At 43.6% G+C, this 25,928-nt stretch overlaps 1 protein-coding gene across 2 annotated transcripts in view; it reads right to left on the bottom strand.

Moving 5' to 3' along the window:
* Positions 1–25,086, bottom strand: part of LOC141726930 (ubiquitin-conjugating enzyme E2 R2) — a 113,136-nt gene extending 88,050 nt beyond the window's left edge. Inside the window, exons 1-2 of one of the 2 annotated variants that reach the window (XM_074532033.1) lie at positions 24,712–25,086; positions 20,238–20,342 (exon numbers count right to left, since the gene is read on the bottom strand). In XM_074532033.1, the coding sequence (XP_074388134.1) occupies positions 20,238–20,342; positions 24,712–24,888 (282 nt within the window). In that variant the 5' untranslated portion in view covers positions 24,889–25,086. The remainder of the gene's footprint in view (positions 1–20,237; positions 20,343–24,711) is intronic. The other variant, XM_074532034.1, reaches the window with a different exon arrangement.
* Between the last annotated feature and the right edge of the window lie 842 nt (positions 25,087–25,928).

Raw genomic sequence — 25,928 nt, 5'->3', positions numbered from 1 at the left:
TCCCCTGGTCGATGCCCACATTCCAGGACAGGGATCCCAGCTGCATGGCTTCACTACCATCTAGTTCTATATCTTGGGTCATGATATCCCAGCATTGGAACAGTCAGGTCACCATGGGCTCACCCTACTGGTGGCTGAAATCATATCTCACAACTCACCCAGGGATAGGGATCAAATTACTATCTCTGCCCATGCCTTTTACTCTTGTTGTGAGGACCCTACTTCCTCTTCATCCTTCACTAAGTGACCTGATTTGGTCTTGGATTTTTTCTTTTGTATAGGGGTGACTGCTACCAGCATGGGTTGTTCCTCTGGTTCAGCTGCAGTTTGAGTGGCCACAGTGCCAGTTGCTCTGCTTTTCTCCTCCTCCCCTTGAGGATGCTGTCTAGTAATGAGCAGTGTCTAGTAAATAGCAGGCAGAGCCTAGCAAATGCCATAATTTTTCCGCCTCTTTGGAACTGCCCGCAGCATTTTTCCTTTGCATATTTTATCACTCTAACAGGTCCCTGTGGTTGTTCTGGGGTGAACATCCAAACCATTGGAGGAGAGTAGTCCTCCGAATAGTGGCCTGTTTTCTGCCACATTCCATGCCACTCATTACTCTCCCACCCTCGTGGCAAATCTCTGACTATCCTCCCTAGAACTCTTTCTTGTCTCTTTCATGGTGTGGACTGCACTGAGGAGACCTGGCAAATTTAGCAACAATAACATGCTTTCCTTAACATCCAATGGGAATTCAAAATTCTAAAAAGCTGATGTAACAGGCCTGAAGGAAAAAAGGGGGTGAAAAGCTGAGGAAAATCATCCTGCCCAGTTCCCACCCCCCCACTGTGTACTATTATTCATGGACTCCCAAAGCTAGCAACCAAGGTAAGGGAAGGAGAGCAACACCATATACACATCCTAAATGACCCTCATTGACCTTGATGTTACCATGTCATAAACTGATATCTTACAGTACAGCAACAAAACAATCCTGATCCCTCTCCCTAATGTGAAAAACAAGACTGAAAGGAGCACATATGGGAATATATACAGGGTTAGGTGCCACATGCACATGAACAGACCAAGCAACACTTTAATCAGTGACTGCATACCAAATACAACAAATGCTTAGATCAAATTTGTTTCCATCCTGCTCTGGGAAGATCTGTGATCATCTCAATCCTCTGTGCTCCACATTAGGTGCTAATTAATGTTGTCATGGTTTAGGAATGGGCCATGTTGATGCAGCTAGCCCCCCCCCCCCCCCTCCAGTGATCTGGGCCAAACCCAGGACAGCAACCTACATGCTTGTTTAGTGATAAAGAAAGCTAAGCCAACAATTTTTGACCAGACTGATCACTTGACTTACAATGTAGATTTTAAAATTACAGCTTCAGCAGCACACGTACATCTACAGAGCATATAATTAACATCCCATGTTTAACTATTTGAGACTGGAAAAAGGACTCACCAGAAGCCAGGTGTTATAGAGTCTAGTTACAGAAAAAAAAAAAGTCACCTATTATCACCCTTCAGATTATACTGGGCTTTCAAGAAAGCTGTAATTTACTTATATTTGCATACTGGAAGCTGTACAGTAACCATCATTTTTGCATCTCATTAGTAGTCAGATAACCCTTATTGCATTTATGGTCTGGGTTAACTTTGCAGGTTTGAGAGCACCTAGCAAATCACAGCTTCATTGTACTGGACACTAGACAAGCACTAACACACATAACCCTTAAAATATGCCAACAGCACTGCCTGCCTCCTGCAAAAGGAGACAAGTTTCAAAATATGCTCTTTTACTCTTTTTATGCAAAGATTAGTCTCATTTGAGTAGATTGTTTGCTGATCAAGTGTTTTCAGTTGGCCTCTTCCCAATAGAACATCATTCAAAGTATCCATCTGTGATCACAGAAAAAGGAAGAATCAGATGCTGAAATTAACACAAGAACACTAGTTGGAGTCAGTTTCAGGTGCTTTAAAAATAACAAACAACAAACCACACCCACACTCCCTCAAAAGCAGCCAACCAAAACCATTTCAGTCCATTTGGGGTTTATAGGAAGTAATATTTTCTCCTGCTGGCAAGATGGATCTTGTGCTAAAAGCAAATATGCGGTCAGCTTTACTAAAGATCCAGTACATTTTATGGCTTCAAAGTGTTTATCTCAAAACAAATCTCTGGAGTACATTGTCCTGGTTTAGGGCAAATTTGGGAGAAAACCTCCAAATGGGTTCACCTAGAAAGCAGATTCAAGCAGCCCCTCCCCCAACTGGTTTGGGAAAAGTTTTCCTTGGAGAAAAGTGGAAAAAACCTGTTTATTTAACAGGCAAAGCATTCACCAGCACAGAAAATGAACAATATAGCTCTAAAATCAGTGTCGATCCCTCCAATATTTCAAATGATGAGGTAGCCAAGGCATAGCTTTACCTCCTCCAACAAGTTTACCCAGATTCTCCCCAATAATCTAAAAATTACTTGTGAAGCCTGCATAGCATATAGCAAGTCTACATACCCAGGCCTTGATGTCTTTCTCTTCAACACCAGGAATATTCCCCTCCTCCCCCAGGGTAAGTTACACAACCCCAGCCTCATTTTTTGCACTTAGAGAATTGCTGCAGTTGCCATGTGGACAGTCTGTGCAGAGGAGTGTGACTTGTCAGTACATCAGGAACTGTGCTGGGGTGCTTCAGGAAACTGCTCAGGTTTTTAGTTTTAAAAATCAGGAATAAGCAGAAATTCTTATTTAAAAAACTGTTTTTGTGCTTAAGCAGCTTGGAAGCTATTCACTTGACAATTTCTTCAGCTATTTCAAATTTATATACTGTACTTACAAACATGCAAGTCGAATTTGTTTTGGAAGAAAGCTTCCTCATATGCTCTTTATAAAGAGCAAAATGCTTTCTTACCTAGAGATTTAGTCAACTATGCTATTATAAAATGTATCCATTTTACATAAAAAATGTCAACTTTTTCAAGATCACGCATACAAATCCATTATAGATAGAATGCTTTTGATCCCTATTCTGCTCACTAAAGTATACTGCCTCTTACTGTTGTCAATAACATTTTGATGCTATCTTGCATTCAAAGCTGTACAAACCCCCCATATGTCTACACAACTCCAATCCTAGTCCTGTGTCCTTCAGATGAGCATCTCTTACAGTCACCAACAGATCTAAAACAATGCATTTTATTGGCTCTCATCCTGTTTGTGTAACATCCACAGACTATTCTCAACAAGTGCCATGCTTCATTCACACAAAGAGCCTAAACGATGACAAATTCGAAACTGTATATCCCTTTCACCCAGTCTGGCATCAGATTGTAGGAATTCATGTTCAGAGTAAATATGACAAAGCAATATTCAATAGCTCTACCAAACAAAGCTCAACTAAACTTACCAAAGAAAGCTTGTTGACTGCTACCTGGCAGAAGACAATATATTGTTGACCATATGAGCATGCAGCAGCAGACACAACACCTTTTCTTGGAAAGAAGATACTGATTTCTCATAATACTCTTATTTCGAGTTGACATTATCTAGTTATTAATCTGCAAATTAAGATCCAAATTCAACATGTCAACGAAGCATTATTAGTAGGTTTTAGGCTCAGCCTAAATTTAGTCATCCTCAGGTTTTCTGCATCACTACAGTTACAGAAGTTATGTATCACATAAAAGTAGCCTAACAAAACAGAAGTCCCTTACAAGCACAGGGACTCTTGTTCCCAGTGTCATCATCTGTGGAGACCCTGAAAGGCATTCTCTGGTTTAGGGAGACACAAGAAGCTTTCTTCAAAAGCTGTTAAGACCTTGTTGGCTCCTTCCTTTATTCCAATATCCCTCAGCCACTCCCTCCGTATTCCTCCATTGGCCCTCATCTTTGTACTGCCCTGATATCACTGTTCAGCCCCTACCTCTGCAGACACAGAAACCTGGACTCTCCCCATGAGTGTGCCCTTGGACCCTGAACATCTTACCGCGTGGCTGAATTACACATCTGTGGATACTATGTAAAGGCCCTTTTTGCTTCCTTACCCTGGACTTTATTAGCAGATATTCTGGCTGCAACAAATGGCACCCGAAAAGGGACCTCTTCTCCTGGAAAACATCTGCACTAGACCACCCCAAGAATTTAGGGTTTTTTACCCCAGTGTGGTGAGTTTAAATTTTTGGTTCTTTCTTACTTTTAGTCTTGGGTGTTAGGAAGAGACTTGGGTTGAGATGAAAGCAACACTCACCCACACACAACAAGAAGTTTACCTCCACCTTAAAAGTCTTTTCTTCAAGAAGATTTTGTTTTTCAGAGGGGGAGTTGAAATGTTTTGTACACTGGTTATTTAAGCATTTTCCTTATATCTCGAGGAACTCAGTCTTAACAGATGATCTTTTGGAAGTAGTTTGGGAAAAGTTAGGAACTAAGAAAGAATTCCATCCTTTATTTAATATGATGATAAAATGTGTTCTGAATCTTGAGGCACATTTAAAAAATTGTGAACCCCAGCTGAAAACTTCTCCTCTGTATTCCCCTCTTCATGCCCCTGCATCCCCTCCCCTGTTGCAAGGAAAGACTCCTCCAGGTTTACCCATCCTTACTCCTGCTGACTAAGTTGGCTCTCACTGCATCGCTGCGGCCGCATGGTCACTTTCACATGCTCAAGATGGTGGAGACGGTATGGCAGGGGCCACGGGGTCTCCCCTTCCACCCTTTGGTCCTCATGCCTCCTCCCACAGTCCCGGTCCCAGGAGCGAGGGTGGTGGAATCAGAGGCACGGCCTCTGATTGGCAAATTACAGCTGCACCAGTCCCTTACAACCAATGGGAAAGAAACTTCATGTGCGAGCCTTTTCCAAATGCACAGTTTAATCAGCCTTGCAGTGCTGGAAAGGACAGTAAACAAAAGAACAGACATGTTTACCTCAGCTGCTATAGCACTACAAGAAGCTGCACGGCGGCAAGAGTCGTCTCCCCTTGCATCGAACAGCTGCCCCTGCGCAAAACCCACAGTTGTCCCGTCGGCACTCTGCATGGCCAGAGCAAGCCAGCCGATACACGCTGCCCAGCCTGCCTCACAAGCAGCCTGTGGCCCTGTGGTCCCGGGACGCCGCCATCGCCAGCCGGGTGGGTAGCCCCACTGGGGGATGACTCAGGGCCGCAGTCCTTGCAGCAAAGCCACTGCCGCCCCCCACCTGCCTGCGAGACTCACACCACTGCTGCTGCACTAGAAGCCCCACATCAGCAGTGCCCGCGGGCACCAGCTGAGACGGACCCCCGGGAAGGAGCCGGGCCCCAGCGAAGCCACCAGCACCGGGAGCGGGACGAACCTCGCATGGCAGCGCCTCAGCGCCAGCACCGGCAACAAGTCCAGCACCAACAACACAAACACAAATTCACTGGCAAAGGTAAAAAAGTCCTTGTCATGAACATTTTGGGGACAGTGAAATAGTTCAATGTAAAAAACAGATATGGTTTCATAACCTGGAATGATAACAAAGAAGATGTGTTTGTTCATCAGACTGCTAAAAAAAGAATAATCCCAGGAAATATCTCCACAGTTTAAGAGATGGAGAAATGGTGGAATTTAATATAATACAAGGAATAAAAGGCCCCCAAGCAGCCAATGTAGCAGGACCTGGGCGAGTTCCAGTGCAAGCTAGTAAACATGCACCAAACTGCAAACATGCAAAATATTATCCACGTCATAGAAGACTTCCACACAACTACCAAGGAAATAAAACCCAAAACCAACAGCCATCAAGCCCCAGTGACAGCCTAAAAGCAAAAAGAGCACAGAAAACTGATGAACCGTCCTGCATGCAAAAGTCCACCTCCATAATTACAGGACCTCCCAGTTGGATAAGTCCCACTTCTTCAAATACCTTTCCCCAATTCCTGTGGCCTCCCTGCCTCCCTCCCACTTTCCCCTTTTCCTTTCCATTGTCCTATTACCCCTTTTTTATGTTTCCACAAATTTCTACCTCCCTTTCCCCCCTTCCATGGTGGTTTCCCTCCACTAATCCCTTTTCCCAGAGTTCCTTCTCAATACCAGAGGGTGGGTGATTGGGAAGGAAAGAAAGGAAAGTTTCTCTAAAGTAACCATCTTCTTCTTAAAAGTTTATGATTTCTATTTGGAGTTTTCAACAGGCATACCACCACCTACACTGCCTTGTGCAGAGTCTATCACAGCCAACCACTTTACCACAGGAGAGAGAGAAACAGCTCCTGCTGAAGAAACCTTCTCCTGACTCAGTTTCCTGATAAATCGTGCTAAGAAAACCCCACATCCCTCCTGCCAGCTCTAAGACTCCAGAAAATCTGTTTGGACATTGGGGACTCAGAATTGTTACCATTTTGAAAATTGTCTTATGAGCACTTTTGATTGTTTTTGTAATTTTGTGTTGATTCAGTTGATCCTTCAGAGAAGCTTTCTTAATAATATTGAAATGGGGAGTTGTGGAGACCCTGAGAGGCATTCTCTGGGTTAGGGAGACACAAGAAGCTGTCTTCAAAAGCTGTTAAGACCCTGTTGGCTCCTTCCCTTGTTCCTATGTCCCTCAGCCACTCCCTCCCTATTCCTCCATTGGCCCATATCTTTGTACTGCCCCGATACCACTGTTCAGCTCCTACCTCTGCAGATACAGAAACCTGGACTCTCCCCATGAGTGTGCCCTTGGACCCTGAACATCTTACCGCGTGGCTGAATTACACATCTGTGGATACTATGTAAAGGCCCTTTTTGCTTCCTTACCCTGGACTTTATTAGCAGCTATTCCAGCTGCAATAATTATCATGGCGTTTTTCCATAACACACCTCCCTCGTAACATATACTTTTTAAAATAAAGTTATTTAAGAGAGAGTTTAAATTAGAACAATGCAAAAACAAGCAAACAAAAAAATGCTATTCATATAGAGTTTGTTCCAGGAAATATACTGCGTATATTCTTTCCAGAGTACAGAAATCACTACTCTATACTTAAGAAAAGGGAAGGAAAATCCCCAAATTTGAAGAAAATGCTGAACAAAACAACTAGGATATCACAAAGAAATTGGTGGATACAAAAGTTAAGGATATAGAACTGATGCAGCCTTCCAACATCTCAAGAGTTTCTATCCACTAGCCTCTATCCAGAGCTTTGCTAGATTTGTTGAAGTATAACTCTCGGGCTCTCCCCTAGCATCACCAGCAAGCCTACTTTTGTTTTAATAGCAGAAATTAGCTATTTTAGAAGTGTTGGTAAAGAGTAGGCATGTCAAAAATACTTTACTGTTCTCTTGAAAATAGGTGAAAGTCACCCACATGCTCAGCAAAGCTGATAACTGCAGAGGGAAAGATGAAGGAGAACAAGGCTGAGACACCAGGAACTGTAATCAGGTCATGTGTTGACCTTATGTCAGCCCTCAGTCACAGCCCAAAGTACAGCTGGTTCAGTATAGGAAGAGGGAGACACCCAAGATGGGCTTGGATTCCCAGAGACCCCAAGACAGATGAAGAGGCCTGGTAGCATCACAATGACAGGTCTTTTGTGGCCAAACATACTAGAGCCTTCCTCCATGCCTCTGCCATTGCACAGATCTGACCCCACAGTATGCACCGTTAGCTACTTGGACACCAGGCAAGATCAAGTATGGTGTACTGTCCAAAGATTACTGAAGATATGCCCATGAGGCATGGGAACAGGCAATGGCATGCTTTGGGATGGTTACTCACTACCCATACCTCAACCTGATCTGATCTGCCACTTAGCAATACTACCTACAACTTCAAGCAGGAAACTCCCTGGCTTAAGTAGGCAGCACATACCTACAGCAACCAGTCCAGATGTGATCTCACGGACATTACCATTAAGCAGTATGGCTTTTCATAGCTTTTGTCGATTGGCAGCATGTTACTTAATTGCCTCTTGCAGGCAAAATATGGTCCCTGGTTGAAGAGCCCAAGCATAAGCATATCATTCACACCAGAGACATGGCTGGTGTTTCACTTCTAATGAATCTGCACCTAATCCTCGGGGGGTCAAAACAAACTTCAGTATTAACAAATTTTTGAGAATAATCCAGCCAGTTCCAAAGTGTAAAAGCCCAAATATTCATAGTCTCCATAAAGTCCAGCCCACTTACCCTGCTTCCCCCAGTAGGGTCACTTGCTGCATTTCAGGCCAAAGGCAGCCAAGCTTCTTCCATGCAAAGTTAAATCTCACAGAAAGAATAAAGTGTGTTAGACAAGTTTTAAAGCACATAAGTCTTCAGGTTTCTGGTACGCATTGAGAAATGGAAATAATTTCATGTTGGTCTTAGAACTCTAATTTTCATATGTTCCAATGGAGATCACACAGTAACATAAAATGGCTAGTTTCATTTAGAAGTTCACTGGTGTCCTGGTTCTGCCCAGGACTGGTTTAATTTTTGCAGCAGCCAGGAGGGGCACAACCCCGAACCTGGGGTTATTAGACACTGCCATGCATGGTAGGGGGGGACGACACAAAGTGGGGTGATATTCTCTCCTGTTTTGCCGGGGTGTACAGTCAAGTTGCACTGAGTTCCAAGTGGTAAGCAATTGCGTGTAAATGACTTGCCTGTCTTGTACACACTGTTGTTGTTATGGCTCACTTTCTTATTTCATTGCTGTTTCTAATAAATTGTTAGTATCTCAACCCACGATCTTTACCCTTTCCTGGTGTCTCCAATTCTCCTCCCCATCCTGCCTCGGGGGAGGGGGAAAGTTAGAGAGCCATTCGTGGTCTGGGGGATTTCAATAGTGTTGGGGTTTAAGATTCTTTCTTTTGTTTCTTTCTTGAAAAGAATTTTCCCCCATATGTGTTGCTAGGAAACAAAAACGATGGGATATTTAAGAGAGACAAAAGAACAATAACAAAAACACAAGAAGTGGCCACAGGTTGGGGGAGGGGTCCAGCTGGCTACTCCCTCTTTTTACCTGGGGGTTTCTCTGGGAAGGGTAGAGATACTTCGAGAATTGGGTTGGAAAAAGAAGGGGCTGGGGCAACTGCAAGCCCTTGCACTCTCAGCATTCGGAGAAGGAGGCTGCAGTTGCTGTGGAAAGAATTCACCACCACTGCAGGGTTCTGTCTTCTGCTGCCTTCTCCTACCGTGAGTGGAGCTCCGCACGCACTAAGAGCAGCCATTGCACTGGGACCTTATTAACACCCTACCTCACCAAACAAAGGACCCTTCACCATCTGCTCTGGTGCCTTAAGGGAAAACCCCAGGTTCCTGACCCTTTTCCCCTCCCAGGGAGCCTTTCCCTTGCCCTGCTTGGGAGTTGGGCTGCCCCTGCCTCAGCCCTGCCGTTTTTTGCCACTACTCCAAAGTTTCTTTGCTACACTGTAACTCACACCTCCTGCCCTGACGGGATGCCCCATGGTTTCTGTTATGAACAAAAAATCGGTTAATATTTTTTTTTGTGAGAAAGAGTTACAGAGACGCAGCCAGATGGGTCTCTGCCAGGATTCTTAGTGCTTTGTTATTGTAATACCGGGTCGTTAAGGCTTATCTCTTCTTTTGTATTAGTAAAAACCTGGCTGGGTGCGGTAGATTGCCCTTCCCTGAGGCAGTGCTCTCTTCCAGCATAGGGAAGACACCCGAGAGGGTGGGGGGGTTATGCAAAGTGACTCCAAAGTCCAGAATGCTTTGTGGGACCCCGACTCCAGAGGCACAGAAAAAAACCCCAAAAACAACGAGCCAAATAAGAGTTGAGAGACTAAAGTGATGTCTGGACGTGAGGAGCCGAGTGCTGAGCCTGCAGAGATGCTGAACACCTTCGGAGCCCCTCTCGCCCTGAGCAGGGAGTGGTCCCAACGCCGGGACCAGACGAGACCGAGCCAGGGAAAGTAACATCTGACGGGGACATCAGGCCCTAAAGGCTCCCACGAGGACTGGATCCCCGGCTCTGCCCCTAGTGGACGGAGCTGCGCATATCCTCCTCCTCTGAGTCGCCCTGGGAGACGCGACGGGGACTGCAGCCCTGCCGAGCCGCCCAATCCTGAGCTGATCACTTTTAATAAAGGCATTATAAAGGAGAAGAAGTCTCCTGGCCCTGTTTATTTCAGTTTCAGCTACAGCTACCGTGTTTCTGATACATCTCACCTACCACTCCAGGACTTTGCTCATCTCTGCCTTCCGAGATTACTACTCCGAGGTTCCTGCTACAGCTCTTTTTGCTATCCAAAGGGGGCACAAGGATTGGCTCTCCCTGTGAGTTCATAATGGAAGCCTTTTTTCCATCCATTTCTGCCAGCCACGTCCGCCATAACTGCATTGAGGGAGACAGCCAAAACCCATACCACAGCATCTCCTTCAGCCACAGGGGAATCATCACACCTGTCCTTCCTGACTGGGAGCCAACAGCACCCTGGCCAGCTGTGACCATAACTATACCAAAAGGGAAAGTGACAGCTGAGAGAAGGCTGCTACTGGGTTTCTTGTTTTGTGTGTTGTTGCTACCACTGTTGTTGTTTGATGGCTTGTTATATATACAAGTAAATACTGTTATTCCTTTTCCCATATTTTTGTCTGAAAGCCCCTTGATTTCAAAAATTATAACAATTGGGAGGGAAGTGGGTTATATTTTCCATTCCAAGGGAGGCTCCTGCCTTCCTTAGTAGACACCTGTCTTTGAAACCAAGACAAGTGGGAACACTAAATTGGGGAATACCATTCCTAAACCTTGACAACCTTATTTGGCACCCAGTGTGGGGCACAAATGGTTGAGATAACAATCTGCTGAGAGCAGGTGGGAAACAAATTTGATCTAAGAATTTGTAATAGGTATGGAGCCACTGGTTATAATGTTGCTTCCTCTGTTCACATAGTTGTGGTTCCTAACCCTGTATATAATCCCATATATGCACTATGTGATCCTCATGATGCTTTTCAGAGCAGGGAGAGGGATCAGGATTGCTTTGTTTCTATACTGTTGATGTCTTGTGAAGGCTGACCTAGAGCAGACTAGACAGAGCTAAAGAGTAAAGTAGGTATTTATTAAGAAGTCTCAGATAGATCCACGCTGGGCAGCACAAACCAAAATGGCCAAAAAATGGACAACAGGTCATGGGGTCTCATACTTGTTATAAATACATATTATGTTGTTGGCTTTTTGCAAATATTAGAATGAATGTTATATGTATAATGTTAAAATAACTTTGCTTTTATTTCTGCTATTAACAAAAACTTAGACATAGTAGTAGTGGTAGCTGATATAGTTATGACTGAACTGTCTGTTTGGTCAGGATAACATCCAATGAATATGTAACGAGGATCCTTCTATTGATATGCCAACTATCAGCACTGAAGAAAGTATGTACCAAGGCCCAAACTGGAAGTGATAAGAAGGAGCCAAAACCACAGCCAAGAAACACGCATGTTCTAGAAAGGCAGACCCAAGAAGGGGCCATGTAAAATAGTTCCTGGAATATGTAAGCTAGTTTATGGATATGCATAAGGGTCTATGAATATGCAACAGGCTGATGTAATGGAAAAGGAATTTACAGGGTATCCCTGAGGGTGACTGTGTGCTCTTGGCTGAGTGCCAAAACACACCTGGCCATAGTCTTTGCTTTACTGTCTTTGTCTCCTATTGTCCTATATTAAACTGTTTAAATTTTCACAGGAGAGTGAACATGTTTTTCACACATTTTTATAAGTTTTGGTCCATTAGCATATTTGAGCTAATTGTCCAATTACAGCTTTAGCCCATTAAGTCCCATCCTTCTTGTTTTCTCTCTTTGGTCCACCATTGTTTATGCTCTTGGGTCTGAGATGTGGATGGGCTGTCGTTGGGTCCCCAGCTAGAGAAGGAATTGTTTTGTGTACCTATTCTGTGGAGAGAGCTTACTATCCCCTAATATGAAGCCTAGACTTACACACTAAAGCAGAATAGAAGCTAAAAAATATAAAAGCTAAAACCTGAGGCATCACTGTGGGATATCAGTTATGGACATACATCAAGGGCATTGAGGATAATTTTGGGATATATATTTAGTGTTGCTCACCTGCCCCAGCTTTGGGTGCTATCTATGGGAATTCATTAATAATGGTACTCAGTCTGTAGGGATACAGGGGAGGATGGTTTCCCCCCATTTTTACCCCCTTTTCTCCTTCAGGTTTGTTACAACAAATTTGAGATATTTTAATTTCTTTTGGATGTTAAGGAAAGCATGTTCATATTGCTATGTCTACTCAGTACCAGTGATGCCTTAAGATTTTAGCCTTTATATTTTTCAAATCCTGTACTGCATTAGTGCATAACTCTAAACTCAATATAAAGTGTTAGTTAAATGTCTTCACATTTCGGTGAGACAAAACAAACCCTCCAGGCCTGAGATCCAAGGACACCCGACTGCCTCGGGCCCTGGAAAGTATAAACGTAAGTGAATTCTGGGGAAGCAAACTGGGGGAATATTACTTCATTACCTGAAGCTGTAATTGGAGGATTAACCCCTGATATGTAAATGGACCAAACTTATATCTCTCTGAAAAACTCGTGACCGTCGCCCATCTTGGGTGTAGTGCCTCTCAGTGGTTTGACTGCCCAAGGTGTACCTTCTGAAGGCCTTTAATAAATACCTACTTGTCACAGACATTTTTTCATAAAATCCTTTCTTTTAGGATTTTTCCTCTTCTGGGAAGCTGGGGCCCCAGAAAGAGAATGTAAACAATAATTATCTGCTGATGTGGAATGCAATAGGTGCACCTGTGATTGGCTCATGTTCCATGTTTACAATTAAGGGCCAATCACAGGACCAAGCTCGGGGACAGATTCTCAGAGAGCTCTCTTGTTTTGAGATTCCTATTCTATTCTTAGCTTAGCAGCTTCTGAAACTTCTCTCTCTATTCCTATTAATATAGTCTTAATGTATCATATATCATAAATCAATAAATCCAGCCTTCTGATCATGAAGCAAGATTCTCGTCTATCACTCTCACCCTGAGGAACCCTCACAAGTCATGTAATACCTACTCTTATTCTCTGAATCTTGTCTAGCCTCTGTTCTAGGTAGGTTCTTTACCCAGCAGACAGGAGTCTCTCTGTCTTCAGGTAGCCACTCCAAGGCATCACCAGCCATACCATATTTAGAGTGATGAAAGAGAATTTTACGAAGGCCATTCAGAGATCTTTGGCTAGGGTGGGAGAGTAATGAGTGGCATGGAATGTGGCAGAAAACAGGCCACTATTCGGAGGACTACTCTCCTCCAATGGTTTGGATGTTCACCCCAGAACAACCACAGGGACCTGTTAGAGTGATAAAATATGCAAAGGAAAAATGCTGCGGGCAGTTCCAAAGAGGCGGAAAAATTATGGCATTTGCTAGGCTCTGCCTGCTATTTACTAGACACTGCTCATTACTAGACAGCATCCTCAAGGGGAGGAGGAGAAAAGCAGAGCAACTGGCACTGTGGCCACTCAAACTGCAGCTGAACCAGAGGAACAACCCATGCTGGTAGCAGTCACCCCTATACAAAAGAAGAAATCCAAGACCAAATCAGGTCACTTAGTGAAGGATGAAGAGGAAGTAGGGTCCTCACAACAAGAGTAAAAGGCATGGGCAGAGATAGTAATTTGATCCCTATCCCTGGGTGAGTTGTGAGATATGATTTCAGCCACCAGTAGGGTGAGCCCATGGTGACCTGACTGTTCCAATGCTGGGATATCATGACCCAAGATATAGAACTAGATGGTAGTGAAGCCATGCAGCTGGGATCCCTGTCCTGGAATGTGGGCATCGACCAGGGGATTGGGATAAAGACAGAAACTCAGCCTCTGGAGATGACTCCTATCAAGCATAAGGGAAAGGTATCTTTTCATGGATGATCTATCAGTGCACTGAGATAAGTGGAACACCATGGAGCAAGGTATCCAGCACCTGAGAGAATTAGCTGCACTGGAGGTACTCTATAAGGATTCAAGTAACAAGCAGTCCCCTAGAGATCCAGATGAAGCCTAGGGCACGCAACCTGTGTGGCAAAAGTTCCTATGGAGCACGCCATCGTCGCACACCAGCTCATTGGCGGTGATGTCATGGAAAGAAGGAGAACAAAGAGTGGATAATTTGGTTGCTCAACTGGTAATATGAGGAAAGTCTCTCTTCCTCCCTGTGGGCCTGCATCTCAACCACAGAAAGACTGTCCAAGGACCTCCAGCAATTTAAAGAGGAACTGTCCTGTGCCCTGCCAGTACAGGCCAGAGTCTCTGCTATTAAGAGCAAGCACACCCCTGCTCAAGAGAGAGAGGGAACACACCATGAGGTAGGTAACCTGTGCTTTTACCTGCATGACCATGGAGAAGACATGAGGAAGTAGGATGGAAAACCCACCTCTGCCCTAGGAGCCATGGGTATGTGAGTTGAGAGGAAGAACAACCACCATGGGAAATTCTTCAAGGGTAAATGCTGCTCCAGTTTCCAGTGGGCAGGTCCTCAGACAGAATGGAAGGTGCTGATGTTACTTCAAATCCTCTTGAAGGGACCTGCAGTTCATCATATTTACAACAAGTGAGCAACAAGTACCATGACCAGAACTAGAGGGGCCAGCCAGGTGTAGGAAAGGGACAGTCGGATCTATGAGACTGTGTGGATCTGATGGCCTGACACATCAGACCCACAGGAGTATAAGGCTTTAGTTTACACCAGTGCACAATGTACCCTGATGCCATCAAGAGATAGTAGGGCAAAATCCATCTCCATTTCTGGAGTGTCAGGGGGATCCCAACAGCTGACTGTACTGGAAGCTGAACTGAGCCTGGCTGAGAATAAAGGGCAAAACCACCTGTCCTAGTTTAGGGTAAAGTTGGGAGGAAACTTCCAAAGGGGTCCCTCTAGAAAGCAGATTCAAGTGGCCCCTCTCCCTAACTGGTTCAGGAAAAGATTTCCTAGGAGAAAAGTGGAAAAACCTGTTTAACATTCAAAGTATTCACAAGCATAAAAAATGAATAATATTAAACAATAAAACATCTCACTGTTCTGAAGAGATGACAAATTCAGAAAGTCATTTTTGTGGGGTGTAGCTCAGCTCGCTTAGTCTCTTATCAGTCCCTCCTGTGCTGGAAAATGCTATGTCCTGGACCCCGGTGGGCCACAGGTGCGAACTCCCTGTGTCTTTCTGGGTTTTCAGTCCAGAGCAGGGCCGATCAGTTCCAAGAAAAAGGAAAGCCACAGTCTGGGGAACTTCTTTGCCTCAGCTAGCTAAAATCTAACTAAAAGCAAAGGAGAGCTCTCTCCTGCTGTCCGGGCTGCAGACAACACCGTCTGTGGGTAGGAGGAAAACTCAAGCTCTTATCTCTATGTTTTGGAATACAGCCACCTCAGACATTCTACCACCTCTCCTTCTCCCCTCCTTCACTCTCAGATCTAGTTTTAAAGGTGTCCTGGGTTGAATGTATGATGCTTTTATCCCCAATCATCTGTTCTGTTTATGCTGAATAATAAGTTTTGCACCTTTAAGACTTGTTCCAGAGAGCGAAGGGGGGAGAGAAGAAGCGCGCAGTTTGTTTCCAGACACTGCACTCACTTCTCCACATTCCTGCTCCTGGACTGTTGTTGTCTGTGGATGGATAGACAGCAAGGTAGAGGTCTCCTTTGTTTTAGTTTTAGCTAGCTGAGGCAAAGAAGTTCCCCAGACCATGGGGGTTTTTTTCCCTTTTCTTTGGACTTGTTTAAACCTGCTCTGGACTGAACAACCAGAAGAGCACTGGCAGCTCGCACCTGTGGCCCACCAGGCCAGGCCTGGGCCGCAGCATTTCCAGCACTGGAGGGACTGATAAGAGACTGAGTGAGCCAAGCTGCAACCCAGGGAAGGGACTTTTCTGAGTTTGTAATCTCTTTTGGAGTAGCAAGAGGTTTTATTGTTTAATAAACAGGCTTTTTTTCACTTTTCTCCAAGGAGGTATTTTCTCCCGAACCGGTTGGGGGTAGGGGCCAATTAAATTTGCTTTTCTAGAGGAACCCCTTTGGGGGTTCTCTCCTAAATTTGCCCTGAACCAGGACAAAAACTTATTGCTGTGGTAAACAGATGAATGGGGATACAATTCAGCATCATAAAGTCACCCCAGGACAACACCCCATCCTTGGCATAGATTACATCGGGAGAGGGTATTTTAAGGGCCTAAAAGGGCATTGTTGGGCTTTTGGGATAGCTGCTGTGGAGACAAGAGGAAATTAGGCAGCTGAATACCTCACCTGAACTCTCAGAGGATCAAAGAACAGGTAGTGATCACTTGTAATACATTGATGACATCATCATATGGGGCAACACAGCAGAAGATGTTTTTGAGAAAGGGGAGAAGATAATCCATACCCTTCTGAAGGCCAGTTTTGCCATAAAGCCAAGTTGGGTCAAGGGATCTGCCCAGGAAATTCAGTTTTTTGGAATAAAATAGCAAGATGGAACAGTACAATGGACTGGTAAAAACCATATTGAAAGCAATAGGTGGTGGGACCTTCAAACACTGGGATCTACGTTTAGCAAAGGCCACCTGGTTAATTAACACAAGAGGGTCTATCAATCAAGCTGGCCCTGCCCAATAAAAACATCCACGTGCCTATGAGGAATGTGTTAGGGAAGAGTTTGGATTAGTCCTGCCTCAAGGAAAGGCAAACCCATTCATGGGATTGTTTTTGCTCAAGGATTTGAGTTCACTTGTGGGTAATGCAGAGGGATGGGGAAACATGATGTGTACCTCAATGGGATTTGATTTTTGAGTGATTTTTATGTTGAATTGTATAATATTGGTTGCTGAATGACACTGCCACTGTATGTCATAACTCGAATGGACTGCTCCAGATACACAAGTCATGAGCTCCTGATGCAGCAACCAGCTGATAGCACACCAGCCCTCCTTCCCTGGAAGACATCTAGGACAGATAGAACCCACATTCATGGACTAAATGAACTGAACAGACATCTTGGAAGGACAGCCATTGTCTAAGGGAATGATACCCATGCTTGTGTGTGTATATATACATATGGAAATATATATATATTTAGATGTTGCAGGATCTGGACATGACATAGATGATATAGAAAAAGGGGCAGATAACGTCCTAATTCCAGCCAGGACAAGGTTAATTTTCGCAGCAGCCAGGAGGGGCATAGCCAGACCCTGAGGTTATTAGATACCACCTCACACCATGTATGGGAGGGATGGAGGGCAGTGGCATTTTTCTCTCTATTAGTATTGCTGTTGTTACTGTAATTTTCTTATTTTATTACTGTTTCTAGTAAATAGTTCATTTCACAACCTGTGATCTTTTTGTGCCTCAAATTCTCCTCTCCATCCCACCACAGGAGGGAACAAGCAGCACATGGTCTGAGATGTTTCAGTGGGAATAATAAATTGGGGAATACCATTGCTAAATGACAAGAACTGGTCTTTCAAAAAAGTGACAAATAATTCTCTACAGAGGACTTGTTAACATGACTAGTTGCCTCAAGAGACAGCCATTTGACGATTACTATTCAAATTCAATAGATGATGGTAATGTTTTTTCTGTTGTATAAATCTAATTTTTTAACAAAAGTTGAGCTTCAATGCCTTTTCTGCTTAGCATTTTGAATAACATATGGTCACAAAAATCCCAAACAAACCACATGAGAGATAAGGCAGAGATCTCACTGAAGTAGCTATATCATTAAGAACTGACAAAGCCTTCATCAAACATTTGTGTATGGGCATTTTGTTACCACATTAATTACAAATTAGAAGGGATTTAGATAATAACTACAAGACACTGAAGGAGGTATAAAAGAAGCCTTAACCTATCAAGCTTAACACACCACTGAAAGGCATTCAGCTATGGTGGTGCAAGTATTGGCAGAGTTAATATTCTGCAAGAGAAGTAATTGGGAGCACAGAAATGAAAATCAGTTTTCGTCAATATATTCTGACATGCCCATTCTTTTAATAAAGGTGAGTGCTTTCACAGATAGTTATTCTAGCCAAGATCAGCAAACATTTGCACACCAGTGTAGCTTATACCCATGAATTAGAGGGTTACACAAGCAGACTTTATGCAAGACCAAATACATATTCACAGAATGCATTTTAAGTCAAAGCTACTCCATTGCATGGCTTTTGTTTTGACAAGGCCAAAGAGGGTGCTGCAAAAGAGAATATTATTCACAGCCTTTGCCTAGGTCTGACAGCAAAAGATTTCAAGCTGTAGAGATGCCTGAAGATTAATTTAAAACCAAGCATTTTTGCACAATGTCTATCACACAAGAATTGACCAAGTGGCACAATTGACTAAACATTGGTCCTTACACTGTTCCAATACTCTGGCAAAGAGTTTTGCATCTTAACACTTCCAAATATTTTGCTACAATGAATATGAAAACATATGCCTTAAATACTTTAACTATGATACATATCTTAACTTGGGGAAGAGTCACATAGCTATTGCAAACATGTCTCTACTGCTATCAACTTAAGTTTCTTCTCCCAAGCAAAAGCCCTTTACCCAGATTTCTCAATTACTTGTATCATCTTAAGAAAACAAAACAGCCTAATGGAAATTCATCATGTCATGTTTTAGTACTAAAACCTTAAGGAATAAGACACAGCCTGCTTGCCAGGCAGCCTTCTCTGGGATTAACAAATACTACAGTATCTGAAAGTGTCACCCACTTAAGACAGCCCTTTTACATTCCCCTTGTTTTCCATGTGATGGCCTCAATTAAAAGATCCCAAACATCCAGAAAGTCTGAAAGTCACATTTTTTCAAGTCAAGCAAGATTCAAAAATATCATACATGTATCCAAATTCAGTAGCTTTATCATTTATCTCCTATTTGTAGTACACTTAGGGCAAGATATTTGCGCATTTCAAATATTTCAGAAAATGTGGAGATAGGCAATCAATTTGGCTCATCTTGGCTACTAGTGCTTCGGGGGAAGGTACACAGTGCCAAATTACTATTAAACTGATCTGGTGAGATGAGACATTCAGTCACTACCACAACAGCTTAGTAATTGCATTTCTTCTAACTCAAATCGCTAGATAAAACACTAAAGTTTTAAAAAATGAAGTAGCACCCTGTAAATAGGAAGCTAATTTTGTGTACATGCATGTATATGCACATATCTGATGACACACAGCCCAAATTATAAGAGGACATGCTATATTATGAGTCACATGACCTCTAGTCCAGCCACACTGCAGTTCATCTGTAACTGCTGTTTCCAACTAACTCAGATACACTTCAGTTCAAGATATCTCGGCTCTTGAGCCTATACTACACATTACTATGACTGTCTGATGATGGCCATAAACTACACAGCCAAGCTGGATGCCAAAGAACAAAGCAAAGTTCTGCAAGCATTTTTTTCTGGCATTTCCTACCCTCTAGATGTAAAATGAGCATCATGGAACACAATAAAGTGTTATTAAAAAGAAAACAGTGTGACTATATCACTATGTAAAATAACAGACAGTGTAAACATGACTTCAGAAACAGCAAGGTAAAAACATGTTTGAGCTTTTGAGAAGTTACAGATGTGGTCCCACACTCAGACACTGGTAGAACATCACTGCAATGGCAGAGATCTCAAAGATTTACCAGGCAAACAAAATATTAAGAACACCCTTCTAACACTACAGAGTCAAAAGCTTCCATTAATTTCCATAATATAAACCAAATCTAAAGCTATACACATGCTTTTAGTTATTAGCTCTTTAACAGACTTGCAAGAAATCCCAAGAGGCACAATTCTTCACATTACTATTCAAGAAAAAGTCATGTTTTATTTTACCTTATCGAAGGATCACTCTGTGCAGACTCATGGAAATAGAGCCAAACAATGAATTATGCAAACTGACAGTGCTCAACCTTTCCAAATAGAAAGCTTTCTATTTTTATCCTCATGGCAGAGGCAGGGTCTCCTCTTGCCATACAACAGGACCTAAGTGTACACAATCTTCTATTCTCAGGCAGTATTAGAAGTGGAAACCTCTGTGCTTCTTAGCATATACAATATCCCTACTTGGATCAGAGGAGTCCTCGGGGAAGGGCTGGAAGCTGGCTACCATCATTATATTGCCTGTTGCCTCCTGAAGCCAGGCAGATGTCCAAAAGAGTCTACAGTCTGGGAGGTTCTGTGGGTCCCACAGACCCAACCATCCAAAAACCTACATGCAACAGCAGAGTGAGGGTCAGTCAGGTATTCCCCAGGCCTCAGAGTTAGAGATCATAAAGTATGCTTATGATCCATGAACCAACATCAGACGTTTCTTACCTTCCTGCCTACAGACAGCTTCATGTCTCTTTCACTTTGGAGATAGCCAACAATAGGTGATCCTATCCTACAGATAGGTGGGTTGCTTACTAACATCAACAATACCTAAAGAAAACAAAAATAGAAGTTTAATTACACTGAGAGAGAAGCTTTGTAGCACCTTGCAATGCAGAGGCCTGCAGAAGGCAGCTTTTATGCTCAGAGTACCACACATTTGTTCTTTGGCACCAAGAAATATTTTTGTCGAGTTGTGTTCTACTAGTTACAACTTCTTTTTGCTTAATTTTAAGCTCTCTAGAATGCCTCTTATAACACCAAAACTTTTAAGCATGGTGCTCATACTTGCCATCAGTTATCTGTAAGTTCCATATTAATTCACTGTTCTGAAAAAAAAATTATTCTCACATATTGCAAGTTGCTTTGAAATCAAAACAAATCACTTGGAAGAAACTGAGATCCAACAATACAGAACTCTAAGCAGCACACAGTTAACAAGTTACAAAAAGCAGGGAAAGCAATGCTTTAACAAGTATTTAGCCCCCGAATTACATGAAAAAATTAAGCATAATGCTCAGGTTCTTTCCTCCCCCATTTATTTCAAGATTTGCTCCTTCATATAGCAAAAATACCTTATGAAATAAATTGTCCTAAGAACTACCAAACTCTAACAGTGCAGTTCATTCTTCTTGTTTCCTTGACACAGCAAACTTGGTCAAACTGTGCTTCTGGGCAGCACTACACATCTAATAATGAAGTTTCTATTTATATAATTTCTCACTTGCACCTTCTCTGAAATATTGGCTTCCAGCACAAGAATGGGAGGTCACCAGTGTATGAAATAACTGAACTCCTTCCTTGAGGGTGGTGATCTGGAACCTGAGCAAAAGGTTGCCCAAAACATTATTCCCAGTCATAATGAATAGCTACATAAAGTCACTAGATAAGGTAAAGATTAACAGGGATAAGGACAGCCATTCAGAAACATCTGGGCTTGTGACAACCTTCACTGCAGATTTACACTTCTAGCTGATTGCATGAAGGGGACTTGCAGTTCATCACTGCCCCTATCCTTCACTGATACAAGCTGCTCTCCACAAAGTGGTTGCTTCTGAAGACTGCTGCCCTTTCCATCAAGCTAGGAGGTCCTAAACTATGAAGTACTGCAGTAAATCTGATCATGCTCTATTAGTTTATAAAATATGCTTAGATGCTGTGCTTGAATTTTTAACAAGTCCCCAGCCTTTATTGTAGACAGCACTAAAATACTGATAATCTACCATTTAAACAAACATTTAGGGGGACAGGTTTTCTGCTTCAATTTATCAAATACTGGTTACAGGATTAGCAACTGAAAGCAGAATCTGTTGATATGTTGAACCAGCCTTTAACAACAGTAGCTCTTGTCAAAAAGGTACAAAGAAAACACTTCCCTCGTTTCAGTTTATTCAGCTAGTTCAACAACCCAGAGATAAAAGTCATATTTATTAAAGAAAAAACAACCTGTCAAAAGGTCCAAGTGTTTCATGAGCACAAATCAAGCATTTGTTTTCCCAACCAACTAGCACCAACACCTTATTAAGGTCACATTAAATACAGGCTTTTCTCAAAATATTTATACTTTAGCTTAACTAGAAGCCTTTGTACTTCCCTTCCAGTTCCTACCCTCAAACCACACCTCAGGTGGAAGAAATTTCCCAAACTCATTGCCACAAAGTTTAAAAAAAGTTACAGATTGCATATTTCTAATCCTGTTTACCTAATCTTAGGAAACTAAAAAAACAAAACAAGATTAAGCTAAATATTTCAAGTCAAGAAATCAGAAAAACAAATCAAATGCTGATCTAAACTAGTGCTCACCTTGCATATACTATGAATATATCATAGAAGTCACCCCAGAAGATTAATATCCAACTTTATTTTATTTCTAAATGATTCAGCAAGCCAAGTCTAACACATCTAAAAGTTTGCCTAAAGGCCCAATACAAAGTAAGTCAACATCACTTCTCAGGACCACAGGACTCCTTCTCCCTAGTGACAGAACAAGGGTCTAAAAATCACTTTTCAGAATCTAAGATGAATAACCGAAGACCAAATACTACCAAAACAAAACCCACCATGAGCAGCTCCCCATGGAGGGAAAGCAAGACAGAGACAACATATGAGAGACTTCAGTCATGATGCTTGAAGAGAATTCCTCTCCTGTGGAGGGGTGAAGGCATCACGAGACCTTCATCTCCCACTCTCAAAATACGCATCACAGGACTGGTCAGAAGGATTTACAAAAAAGGTACAGCATTTCAAGGACATAAAATACCAAAAGAGATATCACATTCATAATAGTGAGGTAAGGCAACTGGCAACCTTGCCTAAAGTCTACACTTGTTAATGCACATTCCCAGATTATTTCATAGATTGTTCTAACTTCTTTCCAAGAACAATTACATACACATAGTTCCCAAGCAAAAATATTTTGATCCATTGTGATTTCTTTGGAAAAAAGTGGATGAGTAATGTAAATGCAGGAAGAGGCTGTCAAACCATTCAGATGTAAAAATGGCCCAATTACCAACCCAAGACTAGAGCAACTTCCACAATAAATAATAATGGAGGCGAGTCTAAGAATATACCTATCACACCTACAGGAGCATGTCCACCAACTCATTACAAAAAGCAAGCCTTGTGCCAAAGCCTTCCCTTCCTTCTAAATAATGAAGCCAAACAGAAGACAAATCTATTATTCCACATGCTACAAGTTAATTCTGGGTTTGTGTAACAAAGCTCTTAAACCTTGACCCAGCATTGTGGTTGAAGCCCATCTGGAAACAAAGCACCAAACAGTCCCTTGCTCAAACCCCCCCATCCCACTGTGTTGGAATGGGGAGGAGAATCAAAGTAAAACTTGTAGGTTGAGAGAAGAACAGTTTAATTGAAAAGAAAGTCAAATACAGTAATCATGGTAAATTATGATAAGAACGATAATAAAACAGGAAAAAACAAGTGATGCACAATACAGTTGCTCACCACCCACTGACTGATGCCAGACACCCCCCCTTCCTGAACCCAGATTGGCCACCCTTCTGGGTAACTCCTCACAGTTTATATACTGGCCATGACATTCTAAGGTATGGAATATTCCTTTGGTCATTTTGGGTCACCTGTCTCAGCTGTGCTCCCTCTCAGTTTCTTTTGTGAACCTCTTCACTGGCAGAACATAAGACAAGGAAAAAGAGTCCTTAAGATAAACACAACTTTGCAAAAAACCTAACACGCTGGTGTCTTATTAACACCATTCTCATTCTGAATCCAAAAGACAGCACTGTAACAGCTACTAAGAAGAAATTAACTCCATCCCAGTTGAATCCAGGACACTCAGAGAGGCCAAGTTGCATGCCAGCCAAGCAAAGAAATTATCCCAAAATTTATTTCTGTTTGACAGAAATCAAAGGGCATGAAGTGAGAGACACAGGAGCCACTACTAAAACAATAACTCCTGGGAGAAGGGAGCTGAAGGGGACATTATTTTGCTAGAGACCAAGCAGACATCAAGTGGAAAGGGGTCTGCCCGATGCAACAGATCTTCTGCAGGCACTATGGCTTTTCAATTGCTTCCTTTAAGAAAAATAATGAAATTCCTTCTCCAATTGTTTTGAGAATTTAAGTTCCCCCCCTTTTCTGGGGCAGCAGTGCCAGATTTCTTGCTCACCGTATTTACAAGAGAACCACAAACGCATTTTTGGATTAACAGGAAGACTCAGAGACAAATGCTTTTAATTTATCTACCTTCACCAATTACGTGTTGCTGTAACCCTTTGAAGGCTGCCTTCTAGAAATTTGAAGAGGAAGAAAAGGAAACCAGAGGGAAAAAAATCATGAAAAACAGTCATGAAGTCCACGGAGTTTTGAAAAAAAAAACAAAACCTCACAGCTTTTATCTTGAGTTAGTCATCCTACACAGGATGCTCCTACATGACAAAGCTATCAAGGGAAGCCCCTTTGAAATAAACATACACAGACTAGAGCCAAGAGAACAAACTTAGGGTTGAAAGGGAAGAATTTGCTCTCTGCCATGAGATACCTGCGTTTCTTTGGGGTTAAAATTGAGACATAACAGAACAGAGACAGATGTAACACGGCCTCCTCTTCCCAGAGGGCATCCTAAGAGAAGAGGCCCTGCAGGCACCCAGCCAGCCTGCCCTGCAGATCGTCCCCGCGCCGCTGGCAGCGGGCGGGGAAGGCCAGCTCGCAGGGCACTATCTACGGGAGCCGAGCCCTGCCTTCCCTCCTTCCGTAGGCCCCGGCCCTCTCCCGCGGAGGGTGGTGGAGCTGACAGTGACCGCAAGCCCGCCGCGGCCCCTCCGAACCCGACAAAGAGGCCCGGCAGGCAGGGAAATGGTGCAGGCCCCAGCGGCAGCTCGCCGGGACTTCGGCGGCGGCGGGAGGCCCGGTCCGCCGGCGGAGCAGGGAAAAGCCGTACCTTGAAGTAACCGCCCTCGTAGAGGGTGTTGGGGGGCCCGAAGATCGCCACCTCCCAGTTGTAGAGGTCGGACTCGTCGACCAGGGTGATGCGGAAGCCCTCCACCGGCTCCTCCTGCAGCGACTTCAGCTCCAGCATCAGCGCTTTCTGTGAACTGCTCATCTGCTGCTGGGCCATGGCGCGGCGCGGCCCCCGCCGCCCAGGCTGCTGCTGCCGCTGCCCCGCCGCCGTCGCGCTGCCCGACAGGCCCCCCGCCCCGCGCTGACAGCCGTCGCCGCCACCACTTCCTTTTGTGACGGCGCCCACTCACATCTGACCTCAGCGCAGCGCGATGCGCCGCACCACGCTACGCCCTGCCGCACAGCAAGCCCCACCCCACCACACGACAAGCCCCGCCCCGCCTTTACCGGCACACTTAAAGGGGCGGCGCTCTCCGCCACACCGTTTGTGGAATGCATAGGTGTGTGGTTCCTGGCGTTGCATCAGCCCTTACGGGGCAGGTCCACATGTCGTGTAAAGCGGAAGAGAAGCTGAGTGGAGAGCTATGAGTGGGATGGAGAGAGTGGTTTTCTGTGAGGGTCATGGGTGGGGCACGGCCAGTCCGTGCTGCTGCACTGATAGACATTCACGGTCAATAAAAGAGCAGCTTTTGTAGAAAGGATGGGTTTTGAGGAGCGACCTTGCATGACCCATGGTCCCCTAAAAATCCTGCAGCAACCCCCAAGCAGCAGTGTGTCAGGAAAATTAATCCATAAGCACCAGAGCTTTATGTCCAAAAAGGAGAGAGAGAAGTCCTGTAACTTTATTTGAATAAAGGAAGAGGCCATGGGGCATTTCCCCTGGGGTCTGTCAAAATTTTTAGGGGACGCAGCCTTCTTTTTATCCTAATTTCCCGGCCACATTTCCCTCTCTCTTTCCCCATCGGCTGAGGTACTTGAGAAGTACAGACTTCCAAAAAAAGCCTAAGACCCCTTCTAATGTATGCACACCCCCCCCTTTTTTCTTTGTGTCTCTGTTCTTTTTCTCTAAATCCAGAGATTTAACACAGCCTTGAGTGCGTAAGAGTCTGTGTCAATTAGTGGAACAATTAGTGGAATTCATATGGAATTTATGGTTTCCCCCATTGCTTCTTTCACCTATCAGTATCTGGCCTTATCTACCATCAGGCCAAGAGTTTGTATGTAAAGACACCTCCTTCTCATTCCTTTCAAGCAGGA

The sequence above is a fragment of the Zonotrichia albicollis genome, chromosome W (assembly GCF_047830755.1).
Source record: "Zonotrichia albicollis isolate bZonAlb1 chromosome W, bZonAlb1.hap1, whole genome shotgun sequence".
Classification (NCBI taxonomy): Eukaryota; Metazoa; Chordata; class Aves; order Passeriformes; family Passerellidae; genus Zonotrichia; species Zonotrichia albicollis.
Note: the sequence above shows the minus strand (reverse complement) of the source record. Positions and strands in the feature narration are given on the sequence as shown.